The sequence below is a fragment of the Amborella trichopoda genome, chromosome 7 (genome assembly GCF_054954075.1).
Source record: "Amborella trichopoda isolate Santa Cruz 75 chromosome 7, AtrichopodaSantaCruz75HAP2 v2.0, whole genome shotgun sequence".
Classification (NCBI taxonomy): Eukaryota; Viridiplantae; Streptophyta; class Magnoliopsida; order Amborellales; family Amborellaceae; genus Amborella; species Amborella trichopoda.
The window spans coordinates 9356112-9366638 of NC_142342.1; the positions used below are offsets into that span (position 1 = coordinate 9356112).

Consider the following 10527-nt stretch of genomic DNA (forward strand, 5'->3'; position numbering starts at 1 on the left):
TCTGAGAACTTACTGAAATTTACAGAAAGATTGAGGCATGAGAACAATCCGCAGAGATCATGAATCACTGAAACTTGCTGACTTCTACTGAAAGATTGGATACATAGGAACAGCCAATGAAACATAGAATGAAAAAAAAAAAAATTCATCTCTCACTGAAACTTCCTTCTCCAGAATCACCATAGACAGGTGCATCCAATAGCAATGGCCATAATGTTTCCTTTCTCTCAGAAGTTCTATCAGGAAATGAATCCCACCTCAACAATGGACTTATAGGTTTTGTTCCAGGCCCTTCCAAAAACAGCTTCTCAGAGTGATGGAATGATGAAGTACCATGGGCCTCCAGATTATCACCTGCAACCTTATCCCATACTCCATCGAAGCCTGGAAATGCAAAGCATCTTTCTACACCTTGAGCAAATGGAAAATGACGCAATTTTGGCTGCTTTCTTTGATCTGAGACATCGAAGCTCTCAACCAAAAGAGCAGGCAGTGATAACGGGCAACAAAACCATTCACAGCATTGGTGGAGATTATCCGCATATTTCTCACTAAGACTGTCACTAAATGGACGAGAGATGTTCATATTGAAAGGGTCGATTCCTCGTTCTTCAAAGTCATGTCTTGGGGGAAAAGAACAAGATCTATTATGCCTGAAGATATGGGAGGTTGGTAAGGCATTTCGAAAATGGAAATTTTGTGGTGACTGTCCGTCCAGAAATTTGTGAGAAGTGAGAGGGGGAGTTATGATAGGAAGTTGGGAAAGAGAACATGAAGGAGTTTTATCAAACTTATCATTAAAACTCAAGTTGTGATCTGCAAAAGGTTCTGTTTCAGTTGAATCAAGCAGTTTTCTTGCAGAGTGAGCACCCATTTTCATATCTTTGGGCCTGAAGTTGCAGAGGTGTTCGATATCCAAGGCTGAAGAGGCATATGGGCTTCTTTCAATATCACAACTTAGTTCGTGGAGCTTACTGTTGTGTTGAAGGGAATCATCAGTATCCCAAGGCAAAAGGGGAATGTCAATCTCAGAGGAGCCACTATGCAGATCCAACATCCCACAATGATAAGACATTTTGGAGCTTTGTGGCTCAAGGTTCGGGCCTGGAGACGGAGGCAGTTCTTCAATGCTCATATTTGAATATGAAGAATCAAATCCCAAAGTAATGGTTCGAGTCATCTTCCTTGACAATGCGGAAGTGCCACACTGGTGAAAAATGAAATTATTACCCATTCATGCATCAAAAGTAATTAACTGTATATGAACACACACGAGCAAGCACGAGAGCGCACTGGGGCAATAAGCTGCTACAACCACCAATCCATACAAGTACCACATGAAACATGTACATGGATATATGTATGTATTAAGTATGTCCTCTGGAATATATGGAACAAATAGGCATAGCAGCTCAAAGGCCCAAACCTAGAAGAGCAAGAAATTGGAGGACCGAGTGGCCAAACTTGTTTATGCATGGGTATGTGCATGGGTGTATGTGTGTGCGTGTGTGAGAGAGAGAGAGAGAGGGAGAGAGACATCTATTGCATGGCTATTACACAAGCATAGTTTCAATCATGTATTTAAAACCTCACGACATTTTGTACTTTCATAAATAGCAGTTTAAACTTCTTTTTCTTCCATGATAATTTTTAAAGCCAGTAACATTTTACAATTCATTTTCTAAATCTCTAGCGTTTCATAGCATCTCTAAGTAGAAGCCTTCCAAATCTGTTACAAGGGAAGAAAGCAGACTTCCACAGCAAGGTTTGGACTATAGATTATGCCCTCTAAAGTTCTAAAGAGAACACAGAAATGAGAAGAATGGATTCCTTACTTTGTTTTGGATACTCAATCTCCCAAGGAACTCCGAAATCAACTTGGATCTGAGCAAATCTTACAGTCAGAATCATCAAAACAAACCCTAATTGAAAAAGAGCTTCCAAGACACCTTAGTCACGTGATGGTTATCTTACCGCCGAGAAACCAAGACATCTACCCCAAGGGACAATGTCTCTGTTGCTAATTTAAGCAATCTATGTCTTGTTTCTGAGAAGATCTTCCCTTGCTCATATTGCAGACCTGAACTTTGGTGAGACAAATAGTTACTTGATGTACTTTAAAGAGTGAGAAAGATATTTTTTTATAAGAATGTATATGGTTTACTTATCCATGGACACCAGTAATGCTACAATCCTCAAAGAAATTAATCCCTGTGGACCCTTCAAAATGGCCATTAGTAATATGCTATCATGGATAAGCGACCATCCATAAATACATATATTTTTCATGGAATTTCTCATTTAACTGCTTCCCTTGCCTAAAAACAAGAAATTGTTAATTTCAAAAGCTTGTAGGTTTGAAAATACTTTAAGATCAAAGTATGATGATAATCTTCTATTAGAGGGGCCTAAAAATTTGTTGAAAGAGAGTGATACACAAATTAGAAAATGAACAATACGCTATGAATGCATACCTGATTTTCTAGGACCTTCCACATCTTTCAGGAGAGGAGAAATTGGGTCAAAGGCTGCAACATTTTCTATGAGGGACAAGGGCCTGAGGACCTCATGCTTGTGTCTGATATTATCATTTTGCTCTAGAAATAGCATCAAGACATAATAAGAATACAGTGAGTCATATCACATTACAGCAACTAATTTATTCCAAACAATTTAATAAACCAAGACACAATGAACTAGATCATTTTAATATTTTGATTTATTAAAAAGGAGCTAATTCATCAAGAGTAGCAAGCTAGCCCATGAAAATATGCATTGAGTTATCAAGTGATCTAACCAAAACTATTAATCAAGCTACTAACCAAACCGGTTCTTAGCTTTATTGGTTATAAATTTTAATGCCCAAGAGACAGCCACTCAGACTATACCTGCAATAGATTTAGATATGTTTGAACCCAGTTGAGCTTTGCACTTTATTTGTTGCCCATAACTATGAAGATTTTGCTCAGCATCTCTGCATAATCGTTTATAGAAACTGTACTCAGAAGTCTTAGGCTTTTCAACTGCATGACATAATGCTAACTATAAGTTTCCACACTAAGAAGAAAGCAATTGTCTTCTTTTAAAATAGACAACATGTGAAGGTAGTAAACAAAAAAAATGAAAGATGATAGACACCTTCTTCACAAACATTACCAGGAAAATAACAATTAAACTGAAAAGGAATGTCGCAAAATTCAAATCAACCCAAATAGTAACAGTCATAGGATCTGGAAAGAAACATACACTCCAGTGCATGTGTACGATTAGCAATTGTTGAGGAATCATGAGACTTGTAATTTGAGGTAGAGCCAGTGTTGACATCTGCAAATCGTACTCTTTTCTTTCTGCCCATTTCTGAGAAGGAAATCGATACTTAAATGGAATTAACACCAGTTTACTCATTGCAAGGAAAGATGATACCCAACAATAACAATAACCTAGAATAACTCAGATTCTTTAGAGGAATTCAAACAACTGTAGACTGCATGATATTCCTTTCGACCCTTTCCAGTTTCTAATGTTTGAATGTACTCTTGCATAAAAGTCATGCAAGATTTACAGGGAAGTTATGACAGGCCAGATGTTTTGATTTCGTTCAGAAGCTGGTTCAGTTTGGCCAAGAAAAGTATTTTGGGTTGACCTTTTTTTTCAGCAGAAGACACAAAGATTTATAATTCAAACTATAGAAATACGATGAAAGTGGAAACTTTGAAGAAATAATGAAAATACAGATTGACCTAAAAGAAAATCATATACACATGGAGTTTAATCTCTTGTTCCTTTTCTAAAACAGATCACCCATCAGATTATGCTCATATTTTTAATGACAATGTACTATTAAAATAGAATCACATCACTGTCCAAGTTTTTAAAAAATTTGAAACATTTTTAACGTCAAGACAGATCAAGTTTTCATGCCAATAAACAACAGTCAATAAGATAAAAGCTAGATCGGAATAAAAGACACCAAGGCTTCCTAACTCAACTATAGTATTACCTAGAATTTGCTCAGAGCCACTACCGAAGGTCCTCAACTATTTAGCTGTTTTGAGTTTTAACTTCTATTTTAAAGTAAATAACATAAATGTTTTATCACAGAAGTTGGAAAACTACTAAACGATTCTCTATGCATAACAAAAATCATATCCAGGAAAAAAATATATAAAAAAACAAAATAGTTCTTTCCCTTTTAAACCCACTAAGTAGATTCAAGGAGATGAAATAACCTTAGAAGCAATTTTTCAGAAGTCAACAAATTTGACCCCAACAGAAAAAAAGGAAACATGTAAGAGCAACTTTTCAGCAGTCAAGAAATTTGACCCCAACAGAAAAAAGGAAACTTGGTTTGGTTTGATTTGGCTAAAAATGGCCCCTTTGAGCTCTTTGGCTGAAGCAGCTACTCCTTAACTGAAGAGGCTGAATAGTTCCAACTCCCACTTCACTTCAGCCTGGAGGCCAACTAGGCAGGGCTATGGAAATGGAACTCCGAAAGGAACTCTAATAACACTTGGCAAATTGCCTAACCATGTAAGTTGGTAAAAACATGAGAAAAGCATATCAACATTGTACGCATTTTTCAAACGCAAAGCATTGGAATAATGACTTCCCAAGATGCAAATTTCATTGATGGCTATGGGATGGCCTTTAAATTTGAATTATAGATCATAAAATCTTTTAAATTCCTTATAAATCAGTCGACAACTCATACATAAAAGGGCTATCACACATGTTTAGGTTTCCCAAAAAACATTTATATCCCATTCAAAATGATAACAAACAAGCGGTTCAGCACTTGGCATGGTGGTTAGAGCAATGGTCGGCACTTTGCATGATAACAAACAAAAGAGCATAAGTAGGCCATTTCAAATCACATACATCATTTAACAGTAATACAATCCAAAAGAGTCATGTTATTTTCAATATATAGTGAAGGAAGAAAATGCCATCATCATTTTCCCTCAAACTGAGTTAGGGATATAAACAAGTGAATATTTCACCACAAGATCAGAAGATCAGCAAGTGATTCTTCTACCACAAGATAAAGACACCGGCCTGTGTTCATGATTTTAGTGAGTAGTATATTGCAGCCATCTATTGATAAGACAAGTTGAAACTACGAGTTGGAAGCATATTAAACTTAACAACTCGTGACACAATTTTTCTGGTAGCCAATATGCTAATTGCTATCTTTCACATTCAATTATATGTGGCCAATAACAATCCAGTTAATTTGATTGTCTTTGTTTAAACTTTAGGCCATAAAGCAGTAATGATTTGGCCAAATATGCTGAGATAGTCTAGATGGCTCATCCAAATAGTATTTTTCTATTTAAGCTTTAATTTCATAATATTAGTAGTATTGTACCGGATCCATTCCATTTCTGGATCCATTCCATTTCTGGATCCATTCCATTAAGTGGTTGATCACTATATAAAAAGCAGCATTTTGCTTCTGAAATATTCATGATACTATGATCTTTATATGATGCAACATATAGTTTAAACAAGGTGGTTTACAGTGTAACTTAACAGGGAAAACAAAGTCAAGATAGTGTTCAAATTTTGTAAGGTGTAGAATTTTGGGGTTTCTTTCTCGTAAAAGGACCATTTTGCTTCTGAAAACACCAAATCAGTATTCATGATACTATGATCTTTATATGATGCAACATATAGTTTAAACAAGGTGGTTTACAGGGTAACTTGACAGGAAAAAAAGAGTTAAGGTAGTGTTCAAATTCCGTAAGATGTAGTATTTAGGGGTTTCTTTCTCATGAAAGGACCATTCTCCTAAACTGTAACTACTAAAACAATAACGTCTTTCTTAGGACTTTGATCTCAAAGTTTAAAGTTTCTTCTGTAACAATTTTTGGGGTTTCTTTCTCATAAAAGGACAATTCTCCTAAATTGCAAATATCAGATAAACAATAACGGCTCTCTTAGAACTTTGATCTCAAAGTTTTAAGTTCTGCTTTATTAGAACTTTGATCTCAAAGTTTTAAGATCTGCTTTCCTAGGACTTTGATATCAAAATTGTAAGTTTCTTGCGTAAAACATATAACTTGGAACATTTTAAAGATAAATACTTTAAAAGGCAAGAAGATCCATAAAAAATCAACAACATACCTGGTTCTGTAGATTTCTTCCAGAAATCAATGCTCGGTCACAAGCAACCCATTGTCACGTTTTCATCTGCTTGTAAGGGTAACCATAATTCAACCTGTAATCAATCATAAAAATACGAAAACCAAAAGCACAATTACACCCATTTCACTGTAATACACTATCGGAACAACCGTAGCCTACAATTTTCTGGGGAAAATATGAACTCAAATGTCTTCTAATGAAATACCTTAAATTTGCTACAACCCAGAGATCATCAAAGCCTCAAAACCAAAATGAATCAAAGAGCCATCAATGCACAAGAATATCATCCACCACATACATACGAGAGAGGGAGAAGAGAGAGAGGTAGCGGGAGGTGGTTGGGGTGTTGCTTCTAGAGAGAGGCGAGTGCAAATGGCGAGGGGTCAATTTTCCCGCCAAAACTAAGTGCTTTACGGTGCCACGACTTACTAGTGATACCCTTTAAATGCTTCAAATGCCATAAACTCCTTCGGCAATTAAATGACAAATAAAATATATATAAAGAGACCGTTTAGCAATTAAATAAGTATATAAAGAGACCATTTCCTTTACTTAAAGGGGGGTGTGGTTTCGTAAAGTTGCAATCTTAAATTTTATCATAATATATAATTTTGATGTAAAATGTTCTTAGGATTATCTCAAAATCTATTTTTATATCTAATTATATAATTTTAAATTCTAAAAATAGTTAAAATCAAGTACATCTATAAACATATGAAAATCTTGAAAATGGACAGTGTAGATAATATGTTGTAAGATGCACTATTTCTATGACTCAAAATCTTTTTATTTTTCATAGTCATAAATTTTGATGTCGAGATGATCAATCACAGGGTTTTTCAACATTAAAATAACTTTTTCCGATAAATTTTTTAGGTGCATCCATTAGCTTTACATTTTAAGGTTGCAACCTTATATAAATTTTTTTCTTACTTAAACGGTATTATTTGCATAAAGTTGCAGCTTTAGACAAATCAAGGTGCACCTCCAAACTTTGTTATGAGCTTTAAATTTAATGACGAAAATTCTTAGGATGGTAGGAGAATTTATTTTTATCTTTAGTTATAAAATTTAAAACTTCAAAAATAGGTCCAATCAAACAAATCAATAAGCACATAAAATTTTTAAAAATAGACGGTCTAACTTCAGATCTTTTGTTTCTATATCGATGCTTCTCGAAGTTGAGATGATTAATTAGATGGTTTTCTAACATCAAAATAGCCTTTTTGATGGATTTTTTATGTACACATTTCTACATTTTAAGGTGTCAGCCTTACATAAACTTTTTCCTATTTTTTAATACAAGGATGTCACAATCACTCTTTTCCTTCATATTTTAAATGGAATGGTTGTAAGTCTATCATTGGCTAGACTCAAAGTTTAGAAAAAAAATAATCAAACTTTGTATCACATCCTAACCCATCCAATTTGACATCTATTGGCTAGTACCAATTGTGACCTTCTTATAACAATTCTTATAACAAAGATTAATGACATCATTATATACAATTCAATAGCCAATTATGCCAAAAGATATTATACTCCCACGAGAGTATGTTGTTTATTTACTTCCTCAGGTAAATCTAGATTTCATTTTAGAAACCCAAATTTTGGGGACTTAACCTCTTCAACCAATAGGTTAACATAAATAAATAAATAAATAAAATTATGCTTAATTGCAACGTTTATGTACTTCAAAAAATAATGCCTCAAGTTTAATAGAAGCCATCCAAATCTAAATGTTACAAAACTCAAATTTTACAATTTGTTTTTTTTATAATAATTATCATAATAATTATCTAGTGATTCTTAGATGGTTTCAAAATTTTACTATTGAAAAAATCCTGCCAAATAAGTCTTTTAAGCAAGGGAGTAAAATGTATGCTATGTATAATATGCGCACTATGCTCCCAAGGGAGTATAGTATCATCATCATCACTATCCGAGTCTTGGTCTGTCATTCTCACATATTAAAGGTTATACCCTCAGTGAGGCAATAAGTCCCGATATTTTTTCTCACTACTTTCAACCATATATTTTTGGGCTTATCCCTTAACCTTCTACTTGAACTAACTCGCACCTAGTAACAAGTGATGTACTGGTTTGTGCACTGCACACTTTAAAGGGTGTAGTTTGTATAGCCAAGGCTCTAAACATTCAAAATAAAGCCCACCTTCAAATAATGTCGAGAAATGTGGTTTGAATACTAGAAATCTTTGTGAAAGCCTTAAAATATATTTTTTTCTTTAATTATAAAATTTAAAGCTTAAAAAATAGTGTAGATCGAGCAGATCTATGAAAGCTTGAAAATCTTTATAATTGACGGTCTAAAAATGTGTTACAAGATGCACAATTTCCAAAACTTAAAATCCATTTTTCTCTCAAGCCCAAGCATCTTGATGTCGAAATGATCAATTTCTAGATATTTGAGCATCAAAACATCTTCTAGTGAAAATTTTTGAGGTGGGCTCTAATTTGATTGTTTAGAGCCACGGCTCTACATAAACTTTTTTGCACTCATTATCCACATATTCTCGGGGTTGGGGTTTTATAGGAAGAAAAAAAAATTATATAGAGACGAGGTTCTAAACAATCAAATTAGAGCTTACCTCAACTTTCACTAGAAATGGTTGTTTTGATACCCAAATATTCTCAAATTGATCATATTGACATCATGATGCATTGACAAGATAAAAAAAAAAAAAAAAAAATAGATTTCTAGTTTTGAAAATAGTGCATCTTGTAGCACATTTTTTTAACCATCAATTTTTAAGATTTTCAAGTTTCACATATCCGCTCAATCTACACTATTTTTGAAGCTTTAAATTTATAATTAAAGATGAAAATATATTTTAAGGCTTTCACTAAGATTTTCAATATTGAAACCACATTTCTGGGCACTATTTGAAGTTACGCTTTACTTTGATTGTTTAGTGTCTTGGCTCTATACAAACTGCACCCTTATGGTTTTTATTTTTAAATCAATAATTTATCAGATAAGTATCATGACCTTGATTTTTTTATGATTGAGATTAACGAATTTGAATTCAAATTGTTCAAAATAAAAAAATAAGTATCTTAAAAAATTTATTAATGATAAAGTTGAATATAATTTTTAATGCAAATCAAACTACATTTCAGAACTCATTATCCATCTTCACAACTTAAACTAGGCATCCCATTTTCAATTACTTGCATATTACGCCCTATTTCTTTTATTGAGATGTTTTAAAGCTATTTTGAGGTAAATGAAATGTTTGTTTTCAAATTCAAATTGCTGAGTTTTCTTTCACATTACATACAAGCTATTATAGGAAAAGGTTTATAGTGTTCAAAAATTATTATTATAGGAAAAGGTTTCTTATCGTGATAATAACAGTACACCTGAATAACATAAAAATTGTTAGAAACAAAATAAAAATAATAAAAATAAAAAATGAACTAAAAAATAACCTTAAAATTCCAAATAAGACAGACAAATATATTTAAAAAATGGATTTAGAAAATGTGATTTATGGCTTGAAACATTTCAAAAAAATATAAAAAAGGCTGTATGACAAGAAACGCTAAGAAGTTATCATAAAGAAAAAAATAAAAATTACATATAAAGATATTCATACATTTATTTTACACTTTAACATAATCTTTATGATCTTTTTTATTTTTAAATGTCCACAAATTTTACCCATGTACTCGTCTCAGCAAGGTGCCGAATCCGAGTGGACTCAGCCGAGTTCCTGATCATTGGTTAAGAATGAGTTCCATCAGTAATGACTCACAAAAGAGGGCAAGGTCATTGAAAAGAAACAAGATTTTCTAAACAGCAGTCCAAGACGACGACAGCAGCACCTAAGGCCATAAAAACATTTCCAAAGAAAATAAAAAGAAAACTGGGAAGGAAAACAAAACCATTAAGTTATTATTCCAAAGCTCATGGTTTTGATGCACAGTATACCGTGAATACGATCTCAGATTGTGCTACTGCATGCATGGAGGCCTTCCACACCAAAATAAAATAAGAAAGAATGTAAGCTTAATTCAACATCTCATTCAGCATAACTCATCCCTCATCCCAATTATTTAGGATCGGCTATATGAATCTATTTTTTTTTTTCAAGAGTCATATACCTTCAATAAGATAAAAAATCACCATATATGTTCTCACTACTTCTATCCATGATCAATTCTACATCCCACTAAAAGATAAATAAACCACAGACATATACCATGTTTATTACAAGAGATTGACAATTGTGTTTCTAACATATCTCTGTCCGATACAGGTCAAATGAATTATAAGAAAAAAGGCCAACATACCAACTTCTTCATATTCCTCTCTCTCGCACAAATTTTCACGCCATACCCCACAAAAGCTCTCCC

At 33.4% G+C, this 10527-nt stretch overlaps 1 protein-coding gene across 2 annotated transcripts; it reads right to left on the reverse strand.

The window, feature by feature from the left end:
* LOC110008095 (uncharacterized) lies at window positions 1–6427 on the reverse strand. Of its 2 annotated transcripts, XM_020673474.2 has the most exons (8): window positions 6353–6427; window positions 6127–6220; window positions 3247–3357; window positions 2889–3023; window positions 2475–2597; window positions 1975–2080; window positions 1836–1884; window positions 1–1207 (listed from the first exon to the last, which is right to left on the reverse strand). In XM_020673474.2, the coding sequence occupies exons 3-8, from the start codon at window positions 3353–3355 to the stop codon at window positions 146–148; spliced, it is 1584 nt and encodes a 527-aa protein (XP_020529133.1). In that variant the 5' UTR covers window positions 3356–3357; window positions 6127–6220; window positions 6353–6427; the 3' UTR covers window positions 1–145. The 2 variants fall into 2 exon arrangements, with proteins under 2 accessions (XP_020529133.1, XP_088729078.1); XM_088872952.1 differs by lacking the exons at window positions 6127–6220; window positions 6353–6427 and having other exon boundaries at window positions 2889–2974; window positions 3247–3355.
* Window positions 6428–10527: the final 4100 nt, after the last annotated feature.

Bases quoted from the DNA above. Each gene is read 5' to 3' on its own strand.
- LOC110008095 (XM_020673474.2), bottom strand. From the start codon at position 3,355: ATGGGCAGAAAGAAAAGAGTACGATTTGCAGATGTCAACACTGGCTCT. The intron at 3,024-3,246 runs GTATGTTTCTTT...TATGTCATGCAG, and splicing joins TCGTACACATGCACTGGAGT to TTGAAAAGCCTAAGACTTCT. The intron at 2,598-2,888 runs GTATAGTCTGAG...TGCTATTTCTAG, and splicing joins CATATCTAAATCTATTGCAG to AGCAAAATGATAATATCAGA.